Genomic DNA, 27,144 nt, shown 5'->3' with positions numbered 1-27,144 from the left:
CAAAATGACAATTACCAACATAAACCACCATGTTCTGAACAAACACTAACAAAAAGTTACATAGAAAACATCAAACTGGCAGTGTATGATGGGAAACGAGGGCCGTTATTTAGACCAGGGAATAGTTTTTACATTACCAGTGATATAATTTGCTAAATAATGATCTGACCCAATATCAGTATCAGGGCCTGATATTGATGTGAGCTGTCAACCTGCATTAGAGTCTGGAATACACACAATGTGCTATTTATGTGTAAATAATTCATTAAGCAGTGCAAAGTAAGAGCTGTGTGGTTGGGGGATGCCATTACACAAGTTGCATTACAAAAACTACACAAGCTTTCCAGACTGAAGTTCAGTTTCCACTTTGTAATCTCAATGCTGTAAGAGTCAAAGCATTGGTCTTTTGTGTTTTGAGTCTCTCGGGCAAATGGGGGTGGGGGGTGCATTTGCCATCCTGATTATTCAGGGTGGTTTGCAACTTGAAAAGGTCGAGGACCACTGCTCTAGTTTTCATTTTAATGTGAGTGTTTCTAAAATAATTGCTTAACGGAGGAGAGGGTTTCTTCTTGCATCCATCTGCTTGTTTCTATACTGTGTATACATTGCATGGTTGCCATTGGTGATACTCCGAGAGGTCCTTTTATCAGGTCAGCAGCAGCTTAGATTACTTTCGTTGTCTTCCTCGGTGCTGCCATTGTTGAAAGGATTCAATGCCATAGAAAAAGCCAGCCTTAGCATCCTGCACCGCTCTGTATAAAGTAAGATGGATCACTTAGACTGCATATATGTGTTTTTGCAAGTACATCAAGCCTTAACGTAAACTTTAATGGTGGTCAGGAGGCAAAAAACATGATATAACCTTTTTATTTAATTTCCTCTAGGAATAAACAAAATAGCTGTCTTGCTTTGTTTTGCTTTGTTTTAGCAATTATGCAGTTTAATAAGCTTTAAGGGTCGGTGCTGGTTTTAATTCCCTTCGTCAAGTGTCAGACAAATACTTTTCGTTTTCTTTTTGTCCCAATTAAAACTTAAAAACAGTGGGCTTTTTTCTTTCACCACCCATGAATTAGATCAAATTAAATGATGTAAATGTAAAAAACAATATCAAATTAGTCTTTTCAGTAGAACATAAATTAGGTGAGTCCGAACAATCTGGACACTCAAAACTGTGCACACTGGAAAAAAAAAAAAAGTTTGTCCAACTTGATATCACTATTTAGAGCTACTTATGTACTTAGGTTAAGAAAAGTGAGTGTCCTTATTTGACTTATTTGACGTTCTATAGTCGATGCATGTCTCAAAGCAATATCCAGCTATAAGTCACATATTGTATACCACATATTTCAAAATATAGCAAGTTTTCAAGACAGCTGGTGGAAAAAAAAACACTTTTAATGCTTTTGAAGTATGTGATGTATGTTGATCTATAAGAGTAATCATTAGTAATAGATTTAATTAACAAGTTTTCTTCACTTAAGCAGCTCTGAATAGTAACTTCAAGTTTGACAAACGTAAACTAAGTTGACATAATAAATTAGCCCTTAATTGAGTAAACTCAGAAAGGCTTTACACTTTAAAGTTTTCTCAGTTTTTCTTTTTTGACGGTGCATAACTCTTTCTTCTATCGCTGTAAAAGACAAATGTCTAAGAAAAATAAAAAAGGGTCTGTGTTGAGGTTTTAACAGACTGAAGTCTAATTGATTTTTAATGAAGAATCTGATACTTAAGTACATCAAAGTACGCAGTATTTATTTATAGTACAGCCAGTTAATACCAGTGCCAACAAATAAGAACATTAATAAAACACTACATTTTAATTTAAGTTCTTTTCATTCAAGTGTTAAACGGACCATTTTTCTCATTAAATCAATTTTCCAGGAACCTCACAGCCAATCTAAAATTAACCAGCGGTACATGTTTATAAGCAGCGTTTGCTTGATTACGAGAGGCAGTGAGGACATCTTTAGAAGATCGGACACAAATAACAGGGCTCCTTTTTTTTTTTGATGTTGGTCCCCACTGTGGATTTAAACACTTACACAGTGTGGGTTTAATAAAAGACAAATGGTAAAGCGGAGGTTTACGATACAGTCAAGGAGAGCTGATTCTCAGAGCTGTCTCACGAGGCTCGTAACTTGAGATAATTGCTCTCCAACGCTGTCCTCCAGCTCCCACTAATTGGGTATCTCTCTGAAAGACTTTTTCACAGGCTCTTATTGTAATTCTCGCTGCTAGATACAGTTCATAAAGCGACAAACAGCCTTATGATAAGAAAGCCCGTGTCCTTTTCAAATTAGATTTCAATCTATTCACCCTGCTGTTAATTACTTAATTAGCCGATTGCTTGGAGAATAGATGAATTGCAACACGTTGACATCAGATACGGATGCTGTGCTTATCGTTTCCGCCGCTGAGATAGTATTCACATTTAATATTGCTGATTGTTGTCTTTGTGTTTGTTTATTCCAGCTCTCCGGTAGAAGAGTTGACTTTTCGTGCTTGTTTACTGAAGCAGAAAAGCATTGCAATGGTAGTTACAGCTAACTCAGGGGGTTTTTTTCTGGGTAGCCCTGCAAAGATTAGTCGATTAATTCATTAGTTTTTAACTATTAAATGAATTGCAAACTGTTTTGAAGACAAAAATGTCAAGATTCTTTGATTTCAGCTTCTCAAATTTTAATTTTTTTCTGTTTCCTGTAGTCTTTTTCACCATTTTCTGACATTTTATGGAGCACAACTCATCGATTAATTGAGAAAATGATCAGATGATTAACCGATAATGAAAATGTTTAGTTGCAGCCTTAATTCTAGCTAATGAAACAGCTTATACAAAATAATGTAAACTGGACTGATTTAAAACAACAACAGGGCAGTACAACAGCTACAGTGCTGGAAATTAATAAAGAGAATAGAAGCTAGGTTCCATCCAAAGTTAGTACTTCACTGCATGTTTTTTTCTTTGTTTGTGTTCAGTGTTCACAAAACCAAAGTGAATATATTCTGTGTCAGTCGTGTTCACCTGTAGTGCAGTAAGCTAGCTTCCCCTCAGAGAATTACAATAACAATAATCAGTTTTCATCAGAAAGGTCTCAAATGCAGCCAGTAAAGGTTAACTAATGTAGGCAGGACCAACCTGGTGGTAGATTAAATAGCAGAGTCCTTGATTGGCTCCTAGGGTCTGTTTACAAATGAGCTGCGGTCTGATTGGACTAAAACCCCAATCTTAATGTTTCTCTTGATATTTTAATGTTTAATTATAATCTGTTTCCATGCGCCTTGTGTCTGAATGGTACTATATAAATAAACTTGCCCTGCTTTGCCAAGCAATCACCCGGCAACAGTGACAATACGTGCATCTCCAAAATGATGTCCAAATTTTTTTATGCACTGGTTGGATGGTAACAGCAGCAGCAAGATAATTAATTATTTAAACCTCCCAACACTGTGACAAGATCTGTCACCTGGTTAATGTTCAGTGTTCTTCTTAGCACCGGTCCTCTGCGCTCAGGAGGTGATATGAGGGGAGTGCCGCTCCTCTTGTTAGCAAAATGACAAAATGCATCCTCCTTGTTACCCCCCCCCCCCCCCCGTCCCCTATTAGCAGGCAGAGTGCAGGGGCAGAGGGGTTGTTTGAATGAATATGTTAGTCTAGTCTGCCTGACTCATTGATCCTTTATCTGACTGAGTTTTGTGCAAATTAAATAATATAGTTGGGCCGTGGATTCTAAGTGTTATCAGTATTATTATTATGGGAAAAAAATACAGAAACTGTTCATGAGTCAGTTTTCTAGTCAAGGGTGAGCGAAACATTCCCTCTGTTAAAAATTAACAAATCGCCTACCTACGCTGTTACACACAGATTCAAATAAGAGCAAAATAATTTATAACCCAGCAGCAGTCCTCAGCATTTATTTTTATGTTTTAACCTCAAAGATACTATTTTTAAAGGGAATTGCTGTTCCACTACCGCATAATATAGTCAACATGAAAAAACATGAGAAAAGTTGATCATTATGAAAATAATTTTATGTCGTGATCTTTTGAATATCAAGTTCTGCAAAATCAAATTTCATGCATTGCAGCAAATCTCACAATGGACCTATTGTCCACCAGTGGACCCGCAGCTCAGGAACCATTGATGAGGACATTTATTAATAATAAATAATAAGTTCAGGTGTAACAATCCCTTGAAGCAACCTTCAGAGTATCTACAAAATTGACCAAAGGCCCTTAAATCACACGAACCCACGTTCACCCCGTCTGTCAATGGCTGCTAAGCAGCAAATCTCCTGTGGCCACTGCTCCTCTCGTCTCCCCAGGGAGTAATAGAGTACAGGGCCACGTGGGGTGATGGGGAAACCAATCCAGGTTGAGTGATTTGCACTTCCTGATTTCTGACGTGGATGGTTTGGTCCCAGAAGGCTCCCCTGACTTTATTTAACAACTGCCTGCTGTTAGCAGGTGGTTGATATGACACTAGATTGAAGTAAGTCAAGTGAATGTACTGGGACTCAATTATTTGTTTGTAATTGCTGTGACAAGCCAGATTTGCGATGCAAGTTAACAGTTTAGAAACGAACGCAACCGAAAGCTTTCCAGAGGTTTCAGCCAGTGAAGTGTTTTTAGTGCGTTTGGCGAGAATAGGTGTGCTCAAATTAAGTCGCACCAGCCAGCAGAAACACCTCAAGGTTATAAAGTGGCTGAAAGAGGATGTGGTGGAAATGCACACCGAAGCCAGTTCTTGTGATTCCTTTCCATGTTGGACGACCGCTTTATAAAGAAAACAGTGTGCAGTGAGGTATTAACAGTTCGTGCTGGTTGTGCCTGTAGTGAAAACAACAAGTTTGACAGGTCTTGTTTTGAGATGACATGACATGACATGCAAGTTAGGGCGTGACCAATATTGGGTGGATGCCGATATCAGGGAGTAAAAACATTCTGATATTGATTAAGTGGTGATTTTCTTGACACAGAAAATAGAATATACAAAAATCCCTAAAAAGTTGACAGATATTTTACTGTTTAACAATAAACTTTAATGTCCAAAATTGTGTCAAGGCACTGAACCGTAAACTTTCAGAATTTTTAAATACTATAAATGCATTTTATTGATTTAATAATTATTTTATTGCCCCTGCAGTGTCTGTGATCAGAGCTGCATCCATAGCAACGATCTGCTCTTCATAGCAACGGTCTGCTCTTCAGAAATACCAGACCTTAGGATGCTGTAATTGACCAATCATAATGAATTTAAATTCTAACATGCATCTCCTTCCATAAATGATTTGATGTTATGTTTCCATTTTCTATAAAGAGAATTGATTCGGATTATTGGTAAATGTTTTTGAGTTTGGGGAAAAACCCCTTTGGCACAGACAAGGAAACTTTTTTTAGTTTCTTCGGCACAAACCAGCATTTTTTCTATGTTCTGTTTTATTGTGTGCATTTCCTGAAAGAAGCCAAGGAAACTGATGTAAACTTAACAGACAAAAATACAATATAGATTATAATTTTTTACTTTAGCAAAGATGTGTATTAACACGGTGGGACTCAATCCAGTGAGTTATCTAAGTTTCAAAGCAAAAACAAAAAAGTTTGGAGAATAGTCGACCTTTAATTTAGAGAGTGCCTTTTTTGACCACAGCTTGATAAATCTGTACATCTGTAGTGGAAAAGTAATTTTTTTCAGTATATAAACTTTTAGAGTTTTACACTGGTAAGGTATGAATTTGAATCCTAACGTGTGTCTGCTGCCGACGATTTGCCCTCACATTCCCATTTTCTCTGAATGGAATGGATTCAGATTAAACTTCCCGTTTTATTAAACGTTTTTTTGAGTCGGGAAAGACTCTTTTGGTACAAACCGGCATTGTCTGCGCGTTCTGTTCTGTTCCATTGTGTGCAGAATTTCCCGAAGTAAGCGTGGGCTGCAGAGCTGCCGAGGATCAGCTGTCCGTCTACTGTGAAACGATGCCTTTTTCTGTTACAAATGAGCAGTTTATTCAAATGAATTTCAAAAATAAACCAAAAACAAATATTTTATAGTACACTGCTAGATAAAACGTTGCCTCTGTTATTATGAATATCCACTGAAGAAGGTTTTAAGAAGTCCAGGATGCTGCGACATACGTGCGACAACCTCCGTGGTCCTATATTCCAGGTTCACATCATCGGAGCTCTTCACGTTTGATGGAAAATATGGAAATAAGCAAATAGCCTGTCGTGGTTTTACAGAGGCTTTCATCTGAGATTTCTCAGCTGTAAAAATAGCCGTTATCCTGATGTGTTTTTGTTCATCTCTCTCTCTCTGCCTTCTCCTTTCAGTGTGTGGAGACATCCACGGGCAGTTCTTTGACCTGATGAAGCTGTTTGAAGTAGGAGGATCACCAGCATCCACACGCTACCTTTTCCTGGGGGACTACGTTGACAGAGGGTATTTCAGTATTGAAGTGAGTATGTTTTTGTGTTTTTTTTATTATTTTTTTTTTCTCTGTCCTCACGAGGGCCTAATCAAGTGTGACACACACCATGTGCCCAGCTGAAGCCGTGTTTATTAATAGCTTTTCTTTGAGCGCAGATCAAATCAGGCTGCAGATATTGGTGTGGTAATAGGCTTTTGTAATAACTTCAAATGTAGCCTGGAAAGCAAATGTCACGGTGTGGCTTAGGGTTATGTACTGAGAGATTTTTAATATGAAGCAAAATACATGTATTTAAGATGGGACTTGGAATTTACTCAGATATATATTTCCTGCCATCTCATCGCCTGAGACATTATACTTTTATTAATAAAACATATTTTAATGGAGTGTGCCGTGCCCTGTGATGGTTCCTCTGAAGGTTTGTCATCTCTGCCAGCAGCGAGCCTGAAATGTGCCACAAAATGTACTGCATGAATGTTTCATTATAAGCAGAATTGCTTGTATTATTCCACTGTGAAACCGACAAAGTCTGACTCGATGGCTTATGTTTTCCAGCGTTGTTTCTAGATGCCACGCTAATCCTTTTTTTTTTCTTCTTCTTCTCTTCTTCTTTTTCAGTGTGTGCTGTACTTGTGGGCCTTAAAGATCCTTTACCCCAAAACACTGTTTTTGCTGCGTGGGAATCATGAATGTAGACATTTAACAGAGTATTTCACATTTAAGCAGGAATGTAAGTAACGCTTTGGCACTTCTTTTTTTTTTTTTTTTTTGTCACCAATCCCAGTTCCAGAAGAGTTGTGATGCTGTGTGAAAGATAAATAAAAACAGAATGCAATGATTTGCAAATTAGTAATGTTCAAACTGATAAATGTTTTATAAATGTACAAAGCACGTTCCTGAAAAGTTAGGACAGGGGCGACAAAAGAGCGGGAAAGTTGTGGAATCCTCAAAAAAAGGTCCCATTAATGCTGAAAGGTACATACAGGTTTTGGAGCAACATGTGCTGCCATCCAGACGACGTACCTGCTCATTTCAGCAAGACGATGCCAAGACACCTTCTGCATGTGTTGCAACAGTGTGGCTTCGTAGTAAAAGAGTTCAGGTGCTGCAGTCCAGACCTGTGACCCATTGAAACTGCGTGGTGCGTAATGAAGCACGCAATGCAACTGAAACCCCAGACTGTTGAGCACCTGCAGTCGTATATAAAGCAAGAATGAGGAAGAATTCCACCTTCAAAACCTCAACAGTTAGTGTTCTCAGTTCTCAAACACTTACTGAGTGCGGTTAAAAGAAAACATGATGTAAAACAGTGGTAAACATGCCTCTGTCACAACTTTTTAAAAATGCATTGCAGGCGTCAAATTATGTTTATCAGTCTGAACATTAAATATTTTGTCTTTGTACGTTATTCATTTGAATAGAGGTCGAAAAGTATTTGCAAATCATTATATTATTTTACTTATTTATTTTGTACATTTTACCCAACTTCCCAACTTTTGGGGATTGGGGTTTGTACCTTTGATCTAAATTGAGTCCAAGCCGTCTGGTCTGTGAATCTCTGTACAGAGAGCGGAGGGAGAATTGAGTTATTCTTTCTAAAAAAGCTGTTTATTATGCGTCCAGTTCAGCCATCGACCTCAAACGCTCACTTAAAAGTGCCCTCTGGCCTGGTACAGCGTTCAGTCAGATTTTTGCCCTTCTTGATGTTTACACATGTCAGAACTATTTCTGTTGGACTCGGACGCAGTAGGGGAAAAAAAAAAAACACAAAAGCCCTGTGAAATTGTGCTGTTTTTAAAGTGTGTTTGGGAAGTTTTTTGGCACTTTTTAGAGCCTTTTCCGTCCCAGTCTAGCACACTGCCCCAATGTATGAGAGCTGTGTTGTTTGACTTGGCATGCTCTGCTTTCCCTGCCCTGTTTCCCCCCATGACAGGTAGAATTAAGTATTCAGAGAGGGTGTATGACGCATGTATGGACGCCTTCGACTGCCTTCCCCTGGCTGCACTTATGAACCAGCAGTTCCTGTGTGTACACGGAGGACTGTCTCCAGAAATCACAAATCTTGACGACATCAGGAAAGTATGTGTCTGATTCGAGACCATTTTTCTCTGTAATTTCATTTTCATTTTCATGTGTTTTTTTTTAAAGCCCTAGGAAATGTTGCTTTAAATAGTAAAAATGCATATGTGATATCAAAGTTTTCTTTCTAAAGTTTCTAGTCAAGCATCCACAAAGATCTGACTGGAATAATCGTTCATAATTCTTAAAAAAAGACAGCTTGTTTTGCTGTTTAGATCATTTCTCAAGACCGTGTGGGTGTTGACCAATCATGTTTCGATCTCCGTCCCACCACAGAAGGCAGTGTAGCTACAGCTAAACGAATTTTAGCAACATAAAAAAGGACCACCTGTCAATAGCAGTTTAAGTGTAGGTTATATTTAGAACATTTTCATGGCTTTACTTTGCCATCAGACAGCCTGTCCTAACAGGGAACTGAAGCCACCGTCTGTGCTCAGAAAACAGAAATTTTACTTTGCAGGACCCTGGATTTTTGTCCAAACTAGCGTTGCTTGTTCTGGATCGAGGCAACTGTAGTCCAACAGCTCCCAGGTCTTGTGAGGTAAAATTACTGTTTTTGTCCAAGGAGTGTGGAGCGACATAAGGGCCCATCATTGAGTTGTTCAACTCAACTGGCTTTTAGATTATGGCCTCTTGTTTGGATGAATTGGAGTTTGTTTGTCAGTTTGACAGTCAAAGGGATCTCAATTCAATAAGAAAGTAAACAAGAGTCATTTCAAATTTGTCAGTTTTTCAGCTATGTTGGCACTGACATTAGCCTATTTTCTAAGTCATTATTGTTATTCTGAAAATGCATTAAATGCTTAGATTTACTCGATAATTTAAACATTTTCTTGGGTAGGGCATACCCCCCCAATGCCCCCAACCTCAATATTTCTAAAATCCTTGCTACGGCCCTGCCTTCGACTCCCTGTTGTTGAGTTGGCTCAGACTCAGAGAGGCAGATTAAACCGACGGGAAGTTTTGTTGCGTCCATTTGAATGAGACAACCCGACAATCCATGTAGATTTTTTATGACTGGTTCATGGAGCTGACCGTGTAATTTTCATAATAAATGTGCACGTGCAAACTCACCCAATTCAAACCCAATTAGGAAAGCAAACAAAAACTTAAATGACAATATTTCAAATTTGGACTCAAACTAATTTCTAATGCTTATTAGAAGCTTATTATTCTGTACATGAGTGCCTAAATTACATGGTTAGAAGGCAAATTGTGGATTTGAGTTTCCAGAGGGTTTAACAGCAGGTGTTCCATTGAGGGCTTTAAAAATACACTTCGTTTGTTGAAAATTGGAGCTTCCTGTCCGCCTCATGTGTTTTCTGCATTCATTCAAAGTTAATGAGGAAAAAAAACTGTGTTCGTTTTACCGTGATGTGCCGGGGAAAATAACAACCTTAGTTGCAATGCATGAAGTGATTTCTCCTAGATCTGTCTCAAACGCTGCTCAGGACTTGGACACGAGGGATTGTAAGCACCGGGGTCTGGTCCTCACTCTGATTAAAAAATGTTGAAGAGTCGGATCCTGCTTTCAAACTAATTCAATAATTCCAAATGGATTTTGTGGCTGCAATCAGAGGGCATGCATAATAGAATTTGCTCTATTGAAGTGTCCATCATGCTACCCATCCAGTAATCCGCAAGCTTTTGTTCGAGAAACAGCCATCCTTGGCTGAAAGCACAGTCATTTATGTTCATTGCTCCAAAAGAATGCTTGCCTGAGTGTTTTTATACCTCTCTAAAAAAAAAAAATCTGAAAGATGAGCACTGTCTTTGACACGTCATCCGTACCGTATATCCTTTCTGCCTTGAATAGAATTAAAAATCACTTCAGCAAACATGTTAGTTGGAGTCACGATTTAATTATGATGGTGGCAGCAGCAGCAGCCGACTCGGCTCTCTCAGAGGGAGCGAAAAAATATTTTCTCTGCAGTACTCATGCACCCTCCATGTGCAGTGCTTCCAGTCAAACAGGCTGACAAGAGTCCCACTTTGTCTTCCACAGCTAGACAGATTCAAAGAGCCTCCAGCATACGGACCAATGTGCGACCTGCTGTGGTCCGACCCCCTGGAGGACTTTGGGAACGAGAAGAGCCAAGAGCATTTCACACACAACACAGTGCGAGGCTGTTCCTACTTCTACAGGTGAGCGTTTTGTCTCGTGTGGCGTTTTAAGACATTTTTTGTTTCTCTAATGGTTTTTCTTTTACTACTTTGGAAAAATGCATGAAGGATTCCACGTAACATTGAGAGAGATACTGTCTTTTTTTCACTGCTAGTATCTGCAATATTTAGTCTACATGACACTCATATTAAAGGAGAAATCTGTAATATATTCACTGATATGTCATCACAAATGAAGGAAACATGCTAAGATGAAATACCGACTTGACACTTCCATTCCAGACCGCAGTGACCATTTTTGTTTGCCCGTATCAAGTTTGAGTTAAAATTAATGCTGCATGTTTGAAGAAAGAAATGTTTTTAGAGGAGTAGGCATTTATGATCAATATATTTAGCAATATATTAATTAATTAATTAAGTCTTGCAGGCAGTAAAGCAGGGAGTCACTGGACTCAAACTCCACAGTGCACACTTTGTTTTTAGGGATAATGGGCTTAGCTTTACATAGACAGAGTTATAAAAACTATTTAATCTACTGTCTATGGCTCCAATTTGCTACTGGGACAGCAGAACTCATTTTTGAACACTAGGGAGTTACATTTTTCTCCTTAAAGCAAACATTATGTTTTATATTGGACTATCAGATTTAAAAAACATGATTTTACTAGTGGTATTTCTAAAAGCTTGTATTCTAATCTGGTGTTTTGGCTACTTTTAAGAAAAATAAATCATCTGCTGATTAGTTTTGGCTGTACAATCTGTGGAAATCTTATTGCTAAAGTGATTTTCAATACAACCAACATTTTCCAGACAGATTATTTGAACATAAAGACAGGTATGGGAGTCGGTGACGTCCTTCGGTAATCATAAACAAATGTTTTAGAACAAAAACGGGGGGAAAAAAACAACCATCATCTTGTCAAGTAGTTGATAAATCATGAAACCCCGCTGCCAAATTTCCATTGCTCATCTCTTCATTTTCTCAGCCCTGCTTTTCCTCAACTGTGTGTAGGAGACCAGCAGTTCTTAGAACATGGCGTGCGTTCGAGTAGTCCCAAAGTCTCCTCCTCAGACCGTCGCCAGTATTTATGTAACCCGCATTACCTTCAATTGAGCTGACTAACTGAACAAACAGAGGAAATGCTCGGAGCAGGCAGCTCGCACTGTCACAAAATGTAATGAACTGGCACATTACCACCAGGCACAGTCCTGTCTCTAAGTGCGCTCCCTCCGCTCATTACGGTCTAAGCGATGCTTACTTGGCCCCAGCGTGCCTGGGGCGAGCCAGCAGAAGCAGTCAGAAATGTCCGACGGCTCCCGATATGCATTTTTTTGTTTTTCTTCTTCTCATAACAGGTGTTTCATAACCACTGCCTTAATAGTATTTTAATAGCCATGCTTGAAAATGAACTCCTAGCCCTGCTGTTGTTGCGTTTTTGTTTTTTGTTTTTTTGGGGGGGGGGGTTGCCTTTATATCTTTTATATCACCTGGTTCTGTTTTAAACGTGTGTGTTTTCCCACCTCACTAAAAACAATGAGAAGAAGAACTCCCCGCACGCTGTCTGGCTTCCTGCTGGCACATTTTATTAAATAACATCATGTCCAACCTTCATCAGGTATGTGGGCAGAATGAAAACATTTCCATTTAAATACAAACACAGTCGCTGCCTCAATCACCTAATCAGAGGACTGCTGAGATTGATAATCACCTGAAACTGCTCGGACAATAGCACTTGAAAGATGTGAAATGATGCAATAAATCTTAAAGTATGAAAAAAGTGATGTAACCTCAAAACCCCCAAGAGTCAAAAAATAGAAAAAAGATCATCATATGTCATCATGCACTAAGTACATTTAAAAGCCACGACTGTTTGAATAAATACAATAAATATAAATTCATCAGTGAATGAGAACAATTTAAGAACTTTTGTGAAATTCATCAATACTTGAAAACACAGAAGAAAAGTGTTGTAGAACTATTCATTCATTTATAATTTCAAATGTTTACATTTAAAGGGGTTTAGGTTACTGAGGCAGGTTCTTCAAAGCCTTTGTGACGTTCTGGAGCCTCAAGTTAGATCAGGGACGAATCGATCTAATCCACCTCATCTGCAAGTGCTCACTGCTATTCTGACCTTTCAGTGAGATATTGGTGATAGGTCTGACATATTCCAGTCCTCTGCTTAACCAGTATTAAGGCCGGATTACGCCGAAACGGACGCGTACACGGACAGCTGTGGACACCACAGGCACTTTGTGTGCTCCCCAAACTCCTCCGATCGACCACACAGTTCATTACATTTACGTGGCGTTTCAATTCTTATTCTCTTCTTTTTTTTAATTCTTTTTTCCTGAGTTTAATGTTACCTGTCAAATATTGTGGTATGCGGTCTGCCTTATATTTATATAGTTTCCACATGCTAATTGCAAACTTGCACACATCCGATTTAAGATCAAATGTGATTCATCAACATACTCATGAATTCCATACAGGATTTTTGGAATTTCCTTCAACTGCTTGAGGCCCAATGACTTGCTCAATCAGTGCATATCATTCAAAAAATACAGTAAGAAATATATAAAAAGTCAAACTAGACACGTTAATCATGGCTTTGCAGAAAAGGGAAGACAAATTTATGATATTTAGTTAATGTTGAGCTCCAGAATATGCCAACTGGGGTAGATATATATCCACTTTGAGATGTTTGGTATGTGCCCTTTTTACTTCAAACGACTGATTTAACATGTTTGTGTTGCACCAGCATCCCGGTTAACCTGCTGCCATTCGGTCAAAATTCCTCTGGAGTCTTGTTTTCATCAGTGTCCTCCACTTCATCTGCCCAGGGGATGGTCACTAATTGGCATCACACTGGCACCCAGGATTTATGAGACAGTTTAAGCCAGACTGAGAGGGAGCCATTCCTCAACACCCCTCCCCGAAAACCATCAGCCTCTTTGTTGCTTCTGTCTTGCAGCAAACCAATAATTTCCCCCAGCGCCGTGGGCACGCTCGTAACACTTTTACAAACTCAATTCAGGCATGAAATTGCACATGTTTTGAATATGGTTGCTTTCATTTGAGCCGCCACGCAGCAGCGTAGATGAATCAGCCCTAAAGTGATGTTCTTTACATCTTTGTTTTTTCATTTGTGTTTATAAAAGCTATTGATACTAAACCAACTTTAAAAAGCTGAAAGGGACAGTCCACCCCAAAATCCAAAATACATATAACGCCATTTCCAATAAAGTTGGGACTTATATTCACTTGAATACTACACTTATGCTGAATTTAATGTCTGCAAAAAAGTTGGGACAGGTGCAACAGAAAACTGGGAAAGTAGTTGAATGCTCAAAAAACACCTGTATGGTGCAGGTAAACAGGTTAATTGGTAATTGGAGCGACATATGCTGCCATCCAGACAGAGTCTTTTTCAGAGACGTCCCTGCTTATTTCAGCAAGACAATGACAAGCCACATTTTGCACATGTCACAACAACGTGGCTTTGTTGTAAAAGAGTTTGGGTACTGGACTGGCCTTCTGCGGTCCAAACATTTAGTGTCTTCAGTTCCCAAACACTTACTGATTGTTGTTAGAAGTCCCAGCAGTGAACATGCTCCTGTCCTAACTTTTTTGGAACATGTTTCAGTATATATTTGCAAAAAAAAAAGTTAATCACTGAACATGAAATAATCTTGTCTTTGCACTTTATTTACTTGAATATAGGTCAAAGTTTTTGGAAACCATTGCATTCTGTCTATTTATGTTTTACACCATAGAAAGAAAGTAGTTCCCACATAAAACTGCTCACAGTGTTTTTTTATTAAGCGGCTCTCAAGTCCAGGAAAGAGACACTGGTGTTGAGTTTTTCTAATGTGCTTCTGGCACCACAAGCCTTGTTTTATACAGGCAGAGATCTCTACGGATATCTCAAAACCTTGGAAACTCGCAGCAAAACAATCTAGATGGATAAATCACGTGCAGCATGCAATTTTGATTTTGTAGTGAGCTGTCAAATTAAATTTTATCACGGTGAACGTGCAAAAGGCCACTCAGATTGCACACGATGAAGTCATTTCTTGCACAACTCTTCATGTTGTCCAAGGAGCTCATTAACATCTGTGCCCTGTTGTGGGACAGATGGGAGACGCTCTAAAACTCAGAATGCGAAATGCCAAAAAAACAAACTAGGCCAAAATGTATCTTGTCTACCAAACAGCTCCATATGGCACGAATCTGCATCTGCTGCTGCAGGAAATCAAGTGAGAAATAAAACATCTATTCCTAATTTCCTCCCCTCTCCGAAGAGAAAAACAAAAACTCATTGCATTTTTAATTCCCTCTCGGCGACTGCTCCCTTCTTTTCACATCCCTCCCAGCAGATGTTTGTTGTGATTGTCAGGAATGCATGTCTACATGAACCAAGATTGTTAATGAACCTTTCCGAGCTTCGTCAGTTTCAGTCTCCCATGATGGGTTTTCACTCAATTCTAATTTAAAACCAAGCATGGTATTTGATAGGCATGCACAGAAAAAAAAGCCAGTCAAATTAAAGTTAATTTTCTTATATAACGCTTTTATTGCGAGCTCGCCCCAAAGGGCTTTACATTAAGAGAGGCAGTAAAGCTGCCATAATTGTTTACACTGTATCAAACTTGACCAAACCTCCACAGCAGCTTAGCGCGGTCATGAAACCTCAGCTGTATATTGTATTGATTATAGAAACCGAATCATGTTTAAAAAGCAATTTAACAACACAGCTGGTTTGGTTGCGCAGCATTTGCTGGAAAAAAAAAAGAAAAAACAACAACAACAAAGAAATCTCTTGGTGCTTTTGCTGAAAGGCCGGAATCCTAAAATGTATAGTTTGGTTTTGATTGCTGCGTGTGGGCGTTCATTGTTTTGCTCTGATTTTGCAGGGGCGTTAAGCTAGGATTGCAGAACTCAATACTAAATCATGACCTGCATTTTGAGCAAGCACAGTATATTTCTTCATTGAACCACAAAGGTTTTGGTATTTTGGGATTGTTTCTGCACTGGGATTTTTTTTCTATCCCTGGGTAAAATGATATTATGCTCTAAAATTTCATCTCCATTTCTGTAAAAGCTGCCCAAATATGAAACTGCAAAAGAATTTAGCCCCTATTATTGTTGAAAAATCCTCCTACGTTGACTAAGTGTTTCAGATGTAATGCAAAGGTGTCACTCATTCACTGCGGGCTGTCACTCACTTTGTCCATTACACAGCAGCATCCCACGATTCACAAATTCCCAACGTCCACGGGGGTTTTAATCAAGTTTTCTGAGAGGCAACACTCGAAAGTGTCGTGGTACGGCAGATTTAATAGCAGGCGCTTTAGTTGCCAGTGAGTTGTCTCCTCCCGTTCTTATTGTGAGCAAAGGGAAATTTCCAGTGGGATGAAAGGTTGTAGCACGGAAAACTCTGAAACCTGACTGTAGTTAGATAGTTTGCAGTAAGGTTCTTGCTCTCTTCTCTCACACGCTGAATAGATCAGGGTGAGCATAAAACACGGTTTAACACTCCCCAGCGTTTGCTTTTTTTTTTTTCTTTAAGAAACGGTCTGCTGTGAATCATGTGTCATACTTGACATTTTTTGAGTTTCATTCTAAAATAAACCCCACCATTCGAGAGGGATCACACCTACTCCTCTTACTGCATGAAAGCTTGTTTAAAAGTTAAGCATATTATGGGTTATTATTCAGATAATGAGTCATCATACCTTTGACAAAAATGTTGGACATTTAAAGAGCTTTTTTTTAAGTTAAAACTGATATGAAAGCCTTCATTTACAGGCAACCTTTCAAAGCAATATACCTCCTTATGAGCCACTGTTGATTTTAGAACAAATTTAGCTTGAACTCTATGTTGTATATCCACTGTTTTCTCTGAGCACAATCAATAAGACCCATGACTTATTTAGTTATTTCTATTGATTGTTTTTCTTGATCTTACTGGGTTTTTTCTTGATGTATGAGTAAACCAAATGTTTGTCTCTTTATTCAACAGCTACCCTGCAGTCTGTGACTTTCTACAACACAATAACTTATTATCTATCATCCGGGCCCATGAAGCGCAGGATGCTGGGTGAGTGTTGTGGCATTTCGTCTTCTCCCATCGCACTGTCACACGGCAGAGTGATTCAGACCGGGGTATTAAATGAAAAGCTTCCCCCGGTGCTCTGGGGGCTTTGCTCGAGTCTGTCTGGAGAGCTGGTTCGGCGCGGTCTGAACTTTTGAGAGAAGTCGTGTTAATACAGGAGATGAAAATGAATCCAGCGCGAGGAGTTAGTTGGCCAGATGTGATGTGACAAGGGATTCAAGTGGTTTAAAAGTCTGATTATGAAACATTTCAGTCACTGTATGTTGTTTACTTCACATTCAGAGACAAATACAGTCCTTTATGACTACTCAACTCCTCTGTTATTCATCAGGAACTAACGGTGCACCCTGGATTTCTAACAAAGGCGCTTGAAAGCCTCTTTGAATAGTTTGGTTTTTAAAACGGGCAGGTGGGTGGATGTGTCAAGCTGATCTCCCTCTAAGCGAGGTGAAGGCGGTGGGATGCACAGCAACACGCAGTTGTTTACCATTGCACTCCCACAGCTTGGTCACATGGGACAACTCGCAGCGTCTCAGATGAGTTTGGCGCCCCAAGCCCCCTTAGACTGCACATGTAATAATGCTATTGAGTTCCATCAATGTTTTCTTTGCAATTGTTCTAAATCACTGTAAATAGTCACTGCAAGGTGTGCAGCAAGTAAATCATCTGAGTTAGTACTTTGTTTACCTACAGCTTTATTTCATAGTGAGTATCCGAACACAGCGCAGACGTTCAGAGTAGTTGAGTTTGCATGCTGAGTTGGTTCAGTGTAATGACCACTTAAGGGCATGTTTTACCTGTAGCACTGGGATTTGCTCTCCTGAGGCGATGCCCTGTTGTCCCTCTGGCTGATGCATCAGCTCACAAGACAAACACACAGCGACAGAGAAAACAAGAGGCCGTGAAAAACTGTTGCTGCTAATCATATCCCGAGGGTTGAACACCAAAGATTAATCAATGACTGCCATGTTGCAATGTTTGCTAATGCTTGCCTCTCCTTTCGGACGTCTCAACAGATACCGCATGTACAGAAAGAGTCAGACCACTGGCTTCCCATCCCTTATCACCATCTTCTCAGCACCCAACTACCTAGATGTCTACAACAACAAAGGTAAGAAGGAGGAGCATATTGTTCATCAGTCTTCAGTGACTTACAACATGAGTTCTACGATGTCATATTAATTAGCTGCCACAGGGCGACATTACATTTGCAGCCAGATGGTTGCTGGTGTCATATTTGTGCAATTTAATTGCAGTGCTGGGACAAAATGTTTTTTTAGCTTTGGTTTAGTCAGCTTACTCTTTAGAAAAATGTCTGAGTTGCTGGTTTGCAAGTTTTTCGCGTTCTTCACTAGTCACTTTTTGTACTGGACAAGCAGCATACAGCTCAGTTGCAGGAGTCCGTTTTGGGGGAATTTTATTGGTTTTAACTGGGTCTGGACAAAATAGATGGAAAATTTGACACAATAAAAATGTTTCATATCAGTGTATATCAATATCTGATCAGTTTTAGTTGCATAGTTTTAGTTTTAGACCGGGAGAAAAGAGCATATACACAAATAAATAAAAATAAATAATTACAAATGAACAATATCACCTCGATACACATCAAGTATGTGCTTTAATGGAGGTTTGCATTTAATACATTTAATAAAACCATTGATCATTCTTTTGACCAGTTGCTCTTGATGAAGTGTCTATTGCTGAAACATTATATTGTGTATCGATTTATCACCCAGACCTAAGATGTATTGCTTAGTGAAATTTGGAAAGGCTCTTAAAATCTTGTCTTTTATAGGAAAGATGCACAGCATTTTAGCATATGGCTATTGTAACACCACACTACAGGACATCAGTTTAGTTAGCCTTTTGGCTAACACTGGTACATTTAGAGTGATGCTGATAAATGCATATCCATACTACACAAAATTCTGATTTGTTAAATGACAAAAATCTCTGTGACACTGATTTTGGTCAGGTCAATTCAGGGATGAATCTGGTGTGAAATTAAATGGCCTGGTGCCGGCGCACTTGGCACCCGGTGGCGCCCTCTGCGGCGCTACGGTGCCCACGCAGCAAGATAGGCTTGCCTTTGTGCTGTGAGTCAGCACTTTTCCCTGGAGAACAGACAGTATCAGGCTTGGCTGTGGGGGCCTGTTTGGACGGGGGCGGCGGTGGGCAAACCACAGGAAATGGAAATGGGAAGGAAAGAGCGATGGTGCTGGTGCACACTGTTTTGCAATTCCTCCCGTGATGAAATGCCATAACAGAGTTTTATGCTGCAGCGCTGCCGGTGTGAGTACATTACACAAGGGAGCGAGGGCTGTCCTTTTTACTTTCCTTTTGGCCTGTTTGCAGGTGTGTTTCTTTGATCTGAGATTAGGTTGCATTTGTTTACTCTTTTTCCCCTCAAGCTGCCTCTGTGCCTCCTTCCATGCACAATAAGGATAGTCAAGAAGCAGCATGGCACTTTGCCTGTCTGCTTCATTGTTTATTATTAGGACCTCATTTGTTCCATGCCAACTAATCTTCCTAGGGCTCACAGTCAACACAACACAATACAAACAAACAAACAAAGTGATGTCAGGCGCTTGTTGCTTTAACTTTTTGGCAACCAATTGCCTGGCAGATCATTTGCACCTCTTGAGCTGAACGTGGAACAGTCAGAAGGATCTAAAATGATTCGGTCTGCAACCTGGTCCAGACTGCAACTGGCTGACCTTCACCAGCTGATAAAACGCCTCCCAGGGTGAGAGTGTTTATCACAAAGAAAGAGATTGCTCTGTGTTTGTTTTTAGACTGGACTTCATTTAGGCACACAGATACATCTTACCTCGCAGGACTGCACGTTCTTTATTTCTCTCATCATTCACTGTCTGCTCGAAAATGAGACACACTTTTCTCTGTGGCCAAATCTATCGCAAGATAGATCTTTGCCTTAAAATATAAAATAAGCCGCACTTTATCATATCAATCCATCCTTCAACTAGAAATAATATGTTCTTTATTAGGAAGTATTAGAACCTTTTATAAGACCCCTATTAGACTTTATTAGAGTGTAATTAGGGACATATTACAACAGAACTGTACTGTAAACTTAACTGAAATCTGCAGGCAGATAATGTGATTGGATCAGTAGGCATCGGTCTTGGCTACTCTTACAGTTGTATGGCACTAGCCAAAGATGGTGTGTCTCAAGTAGCAGTACAGTTCTTCTATAATGTGTTCCTCATTAATGAATAATGAACTCTAATAAAGTCTACTAAGGGTCTAATAAAGAACATTTTCTATTTTTTGTCTAATTTAATACAAAGTACGGCTTGTCACGTGTAATTATTGTACTGTAAAATAAAGTGCAACCCAAAATAATAGCAGAGAAAGAGAGAAATTCCCAAGCAAATAAACATCCCTCAAGCTGAAGGTCTTGCCAGTGATTTTATGTAAAATCTCTTAAAACTTCACAAGTCGTGGTTATGTAATTACTTGGTTCCCGATTCGCTTTATCTATCGTTTTCTTGACTCTGCCTGGCGTGTTTTTTCCCCCCACAGTAGCACAGCTAACCAATCCAGCCCCATCAGTCCCGTTGATGCTCTTCTAATCAGTCATGTGGGTGGGGTTCTCCGGTAGAACCAAAGCCCCTGTAATGAATTGGTCTGCTCTTAGCTTCTCGCCGGAGCTCGGAGCCCACTGAGCATGTCCCGTGATTGATGGCCAATCGAGTGGGCACATAAATCTTGAAGGGGAGGGAGGGAGGCATCAGCAGGTTCCATCAATATGGCGCTGGGAGTTGGCCAGATTAACCAATGAGACCTCTCCACGTTGAGAGTTGAGGAGGGGGGGAGTAGTGAGAACTGCACCTCCCATCAGAGAGGAGGAGGAGGAGGAGGAGGAGGAACCACAAATGGGCAAGGAAAAACTCCTCCGCTAGACATAAATTGAACTTGTAGCTGAGTCAGGACAATCAGCACATGAATGATGCTCAGGATGTGATTCTATAAACAGGGTTCCTTCACGGTATATAGGAAAGTATGGAATTTGACTTCACAGATTCGCAGTTCTGGATACATTCAGGGAAAAAAGAAAGAATGGAGGGAAAAAAAATCTAAAGTTCATAAATTCTAAACATTAATTTAGCAGTGTTTTTCAGTGGTGTTTGGAGCGGGCAGCCTCCCAAATGCCTTATAACTGTACCAAATCCAGACGTCCTTGACCAGTGAGTTTTATATTTAGCTGCATAAAAAGACACTAGAATTGAATATCAATGAGAGATAAAGCAGTGATCATTTGTGGTAAAGATGCAAATACCACATCATCTATTATTCAGCGCGTATCAAGACTCTATCAAGTAAAATGAACCAAATGAGTTTGAAACAAAATGCATCTATCTTTGAAGTTAATATATACACACCATCACCAATGACCAAATATTAAGCATGGCTGAACATGCATGATTTGTATTTATATTTATTGATTTAAATACTGATTGTCCGGTTTAGGTAAAGAGTTAAATTAATATGAGACACAGCAATCCGTTTGAAGTTGAGGTTATTTTTCTGAACAGGCATCTGACAAATTAAAGTCAATTAGAGTCCATTAAATAGGATGTAAATTAGACTTGTTTTAAAATATTATCCTAATGTGCTTTATGTGTCTGTTCCTCAGGATTAGAACTAGTTTCCATAGACATGGCGAATAAACAGGACTGCACTGACTCAGTAAAAAGTTAATTATTTAAACGTTTTCAACTCTTTTTCGTCACAACCTTATTAAACATAGGAACATCGTCCAAGTTTCTGTCTAGAAGTAATCGATTTGTTTGAGTTGCAGTACCTAGCTCAAATCTTGATAGCAACAGTTGGATTTTAAGATACATTTATTTATGTATTAAACTTCCAGCTGTTTTGTCATAGAAAATGGGGGAAGACCAGCTTCAAGATGCCACCCATCCCTCCTCCTTCTTTCAAGTCAAACTGTTGGCTTTGCAGTAAGCGTCAGGCACTGGCCGGCTGTCCATCGCCGCTCTGACCCCTCGCACCCCTTGCACCCCTGAGCCGCGTTAAATGAAAACACAGCAGCAGTGATTTAGCAGTTTTCGCTCTTTGAGCTCTCACTGTTTGAGTCCTGAAGTGACTGCAGTGGAGGGAGGGAAATGGAGAGGAGGAGGAGGAGGAGGAGGAGGAGGAGGAGGAGGAGGAGGGGGGAGGGTGTAGTTGGCAGTTGTACACTTTGGAGATTGCTTGCGGTTTTGTATTAATGGAATGTTTTCTGCTGCATCATTATTGACTGGTCCCGAAAGCCAACAACTGAATCCTAATGGTTATGGTTGCTTGGATGGAATAAAAGCAAAATGACAGTGTTGTTGCCAGCGCTGTTGACGCTAATCTTTTATTTCACCCCTGAGACAGTGAAGGATTGGCTGGTTTGGCTCCATCTCACACCTGTTAAACCTTATGTAACCAAATTAATGTGTCGTTCCTCTCTTGTGTTATTGTCTGATGATGAGGTGGAAACAGGAATGGACTGATGGAGTGGAAACTTGAATCAATTTAAAAAAAAACCAAAAAAAACAGAGGAATGTGCTGTTGCCAAGAGAAAGGGTCAGAACATCACTAGTTCAATCACAGGTCAAACTAGAAATGCTCTTTTACAACGTTTCCTGCCTGTGGTTATGTGCTGATTGGTGGGTAGCAGAGAAGGGTGATTTGAAGAGAAAGGAAATGGAGTGGCGTGATTGGCTCCTGGCCCTGCCACTGGAATAAATAGCAGGATGGAAGCTGGGGCAGCGATGACGCCAGCGCAGCAGGGAATTCATTTTTCCCCCCCTCGTCACGAGTGCCAGCGAGAAGAGTATCCCTGGCTGCAGATGCCCACCCATCTGTTATCGCTCCGGTCATAGCTGGGCTTCCCTTCGGTTTTCTGTAAACATGGTGCAGTTACGAAACTTTTCATGCTGCATCTAAAAAGAAAAATATCAAGAGGCTCTTCTTGTTCCATATCAGCTGGAATCAAAACCTCATTACGGTATATTATGTGCTCAGTTATGGATCACTGAGGTTCAGATTCTGCTTATTGATTAGAATCATGGTTCCGTTTCTCATCATATTTTTGAGTAAGAAAACTTCAATCTTATGAAAAGAAAATCCTGCACACTACTCTTGCTCACTATCAATATTTATTCATTGCAATAACATTTCAGTGACGCTTTTCCAAATCACCTGCAACTGAGATAGATGGATGTGCGAGTATCTCCTTTGAGTAAGGAAACTCATCAAGTGACCTTTGTCAGCTGTGAAAGACCATGATATTTGGTTACAAGCTAGTAAGTGGACCTTGAGTTAAGATGGTGTTTTTTAGAAACCATAGTAATTTCAAATTGAAACCGACCTTCATTCAAGCATTTTCAAACCAAAGTAGTTTGAAATCAAAACCTTCATTCGTCCTCTGGGGAATTGCAGTTGAAAGCACCAGAAAAAGCTAGCAAGTGGAACATGAGTGAAGATTTTTTTTTTCAAGCATAAAAAATTTAAATTGAAACTGGCCTTCAATATATTTTTTATTTATACCCCAAAATATTTTGAAATCAAAAGCTTCCTGTCTCTGAGGAAGACCATTGGATGTGGTTGAAAGCACCAAAAACACTGGTAAACGGACCATGAGTTTAGGTTTCTTTTTCCACATCAGAATATTTGAAATCAAAGATCACCTCCGTCCACTGAGGAAGACCATCACAGGTGGTTGAAAGCACCAGAAGAAGCTAGTAAGTGGACCTTGAGTTACTGTGTTTTTTTCAGCATAATAAGTGTCCCCATATTTTTCATGAAACAAAACCAAAAACCTCCATCCACTGAGGAAGACCTTGAAGCTAGAGGACCTAAGTGAACCTTGAGTTGAGGAAGAATAGGGGTTGTGGTTGAAAGCTCCAGAACAGGCAAGCACGAGATCCTTGAGTTAAGATAAAAACAAAAACAAAAAGTATTTTAAATCAATAGCTACCTGTTGTTGCCTGGTTTAGGCTTCTGCGTTTGTCAAGTTTGACAAGTTATTCTGTCCCAGTCCTCCTGTGTGAGTCATTAATGATGTTAGGACTGCAAATGGTCTCATTAATTTACTAACTGAAAATAAATGAGAAACCATTCACGCATTGTTCAACTGTACATGGGATACGTTCGGTCTCTGTCTTCCACGTGTGACGTCTAATGGAAGTGGAGCGCTGAGCGTAATGGGCCGAGGAAGGTCTGAACGTCTGGCATGGAATACTAATCCAGTGGATACTTGCTACAAGAGGCCTCAGAGACAGATATGCAGTCAGCATTAAGCGTCGGTGCAGGACAGCGGGAATCTCCCCCTCATCTCAAAGCAGATTTAACAGTCCTCGTTACCGGGGAAACCGGCTCAAGGCACTCCCTTATGAATAATTAATGAGCGGGCGTCACCTCGGAATATCTGTGTTACCGTGGCAGCAGGCTTGGCCTCAGCTACCCCGTGAAAACCAGCGCCGGAGCAGCGGAGACATCTAGCGGCTGCCACGCGGTGTTAAATTTAGCAACTCACAGCTGTTCGCCACAAGAGCTGTGCCCTCCTGCTGTAGGAGAAATAACTTTGCATGTAATTGTGCATTTGTAGTTAATGTCTGCTCTGATAATAGGGAAGCAAAGTGCTGCTCCTGTTGCCCTTATGCATGTTTAATGAAACATCCAAAAAAAAGAAAAAAAAAAAAAAGTGGGCCTTGACCTGCCCGCACCCGGAGCGCCACAGAGCGTGTTTTGTTTTGTTTTGCACGGGGGAGGTTGTCGGGTGTCTCTGTTCCTTTAAAGGGAATCCGATTTGAAGGAGCGACGGCAGGGGAGCTGACCTTCTCCCCCGCTCTGCCTTTTTCCCTCCGGGCTTCCATGGCTGTATTCAATCAAGTGCCTCGACCATGTTTATGCAGTATGTGATGTTTATGCAACGCCTGCCCACGCGTGCGACTGCTTTCATGCACGCCGACGCACACACATAAACACCCACGGCGTCCGTCTGAGTGCAGTGTGACAGAGGAATACAATGCTTCTCTTATTAGGTCGGGCATTACATACAGCGCGACCCAACACAAATTGCAACAGAAACTCTTTCAACTGTTCTCAGCCACGTTTAATAAATGGATTTATGCGGGTCCTCTTGTCTCATGTCCATACAAAGGGTTCGGCGCTGTCCACAAGCAACCAGAAAAAGTGGTTTAGACGAGACATGGAGTTGGATGTGGTACAGTGAACGTGCAAAAGGAAATTCTTCTTGATGCGTAAGTGGGTCAAAATGACTTAGTGGTTTCTTTGTAATGAAAACAAGTTTTACTTGAAGGACAAATCTGTTCTGTATTTACTATAGTAAATCATAATTTGACCGTGATGTCATCGGAAATGAAGAAAACATTAAGCTAAAATACTCACTTCTTTGACAACAACAGCCATCTATTCTCCTTTGGAATTTCTATTCCGGCCCCTTTCACATTAATTAGAGGTTACATTAATGCTGAATGTTTGCCAAATGAGTAAGTGTCTTTTTATGAGTCACAAAAAAAATCATTAATAATCTTTGATAGGTAATAATACAAGGAGTAGATGGAGTTTGGCAGGCGGTAAGGCAGGCAGTCACTGAATTCCAACTCCAGAGTGGGCTTTTATTTTCGGGATAACGGGCTTGGATTTACATTGAGAGATGACTGACAGTTATAAACAGCTGATCAACTTACCATGTAGGACTTGTTGTTGCTTATTATTTGTCAAATTGCAATGTTGTGCCTGTCTTGCACTCCTGGTCTGGGGAGGAATGGGCAGGAGGAAACAACTTGCTTCAAAGGAAGATAGCATATTAAATAGGATTTCAACCTACTTAATAGACAGTCTATGGCTCCGACTCGTTGTTTGGACTGCAGTACTCGTCTTTGGATGTGTAATTGTTGCATATTGCTCCTTTTAAAAGATAACGTGTTTATGTTTATGTTCATTATTGCCAACATTTATTTGGATTAGTACCAATTTATGTTGCCTTGCATACAAGTGTAGTAATATGGTGATTTAAATTAATATTTTATGAAGCAATAAGGGTGTGGTTAAGAAACATCTTTGAACCACCACTTGGAGTTTGTTTGTGTTGTGTGAGGTTGACCCACACTTTCAGATGCCTGGTCTATATTGGACTTTGTAGTAGTGTTTTGCTGATATTGATAATAAGGCCACATTAATTATACAGTATGTAGATGTTCCCCTGCAGGACACTTTTCTGTTTGTGCTAGAGGATGTGTGTGTGTGCCTCGGATAAAGAGGTGACGGCAGTGGAATGTAATGCTTTGCAATACTTAAGGGACCGCTTTGATTGGATAGTTACTGCACTATATGCATTACCATGCCTCATTGATTCCACACATACAGACACACACACACACACTGAGGCAAACCCTGGCCTTGCAGGATCCTTTCTGACCCGATTCGCGTTGCGACCGGGGTTATAGCTGCTTGGGATGCCAGGTTTGATGACTTGCTATTCCCGACCCCGAGAGAGGCCGAGGCAGGAAAGTCCCCCCATGGCGACCCAGCCGCGGTGTCCGCTTTCCCCCAGATCTGGGCCACCAGACCGGCCTCATGCACGCATACAAGCCTGGAACCTCTATATACAGCGGGGATATATTTATGTTTGGCAGCTCTCATGTTTTCCTCAGCACCCACGTTCACACTATTCCTTAATCATGGGTGAGGTCACATGGGGCACGCTATGGTGGTCAGTGTTTGGGAGGTGGTTTCTATGTCAGCAGTACACAGAGACCATGTGATCATGATAAGGCATTCTGTAAAATAAACTACTGAATACGATGCAAAAAGAAAAACTCTATCTACTCATTTATTTGCGAATGCTATTTCTTTACATACTGTAACATTACAGTGAAAGACATGGCTTATTTGTTTTTATTCTGCTTCCCCCTCTACACCCCTCCTGTGCACACTGACCCAACCACACCCACTGCGGTCTCCACTGTTACATGTTTAATAGAACTGCTTGAATAATTTAAATGGGGGTTATGTGCCAGACTATTTCATGGATTTCCTGGATTTTTGTTGTCATTGTGAGGTGGCCGAGCAACCAAAGAAGAGATTCCAGAAATTCAAATTTGTCATTTTTGATCAACTAAATATAAGTTTTAAGGATAACAAACAATTTTTCATCACTTGAATTCCTGAATGCTGAGAGGACGAACGTTTTAATTGCTTCAAACGTGGTTTATGACAATAACGTCTTCAGCTTTGCGGGCTTTGCGAAAAAGGAGGTAGTGCACTGTGTCGGAATAGAGAAAAGGACCTAAATTTGTCTGCAAGCGAATATTCAGAGTGTAATCCATTCTGTTGTTTACATTCTAGTATCTCCA

The 27,144-nt window shown here is 40.1% G+C and overlaps 1 protein-coding gene across 4 annotated transcripts in view; it reads left to right on the top strand.

The window, feature by feature from the left end:
- LOC146305555 (protein phosphatase 3 catalytic subunit alpha) overlaps window positions 1-27,144 on the top strand; it is an 88,415-nt gene that overhangs the window by 43,951 nt on the left and 17,320 nt on the right. For all 4 annotated transcript variants that reach the window (XM_084712689.1, XM_084712688.1, XM_084712690.1 and 1 more), the window contains exons 3-8: window positions 6,328-6,452; window positions 7,044-7,155; window positions 8,359-8,504; window positions 10,510-10,649; window positions 16,655-16,732; window positions 17,764-17,858. In XM_084712689.1, the coding sequence (XP_084568815.1) occupies window positions 6,328-6,452; window positions 7,044-7,155; window positions 8,359-8,504; window positions 10,510-10,649; window positions 16,655-16,732; window positions 17,764-17,858 (696 nt within the window). The remainder of the gene's footprint in view (window positions 1-6,327; window positions 6,453-7,043; window positions 7,156-8,358; window positions 8,505-10,509; window positions 10,650-16,654; window positions 16,733-17,763; window positions 17,859-27,144) is intronic.

Source organism: Lutjanus erythropterus, chromosome 23, assembly GCF_056507025.1.
Source record: "Lutjanus erythropterus isolate fLutEry1 chromosome 23, fLutEry1.hap2, whole genome shotgun sequence".
In the NCBI taxonomy this organism is placed as follows: Eukaryota; Metazoa; Chordata; class Actinopteri; order Lutjaniformes; family Lutjanidae; genus Lutjanus; species Lutjanus erythropterus.
This window is presented reverse-complemented; position numbering and strand designations above follow the sequence as displayed.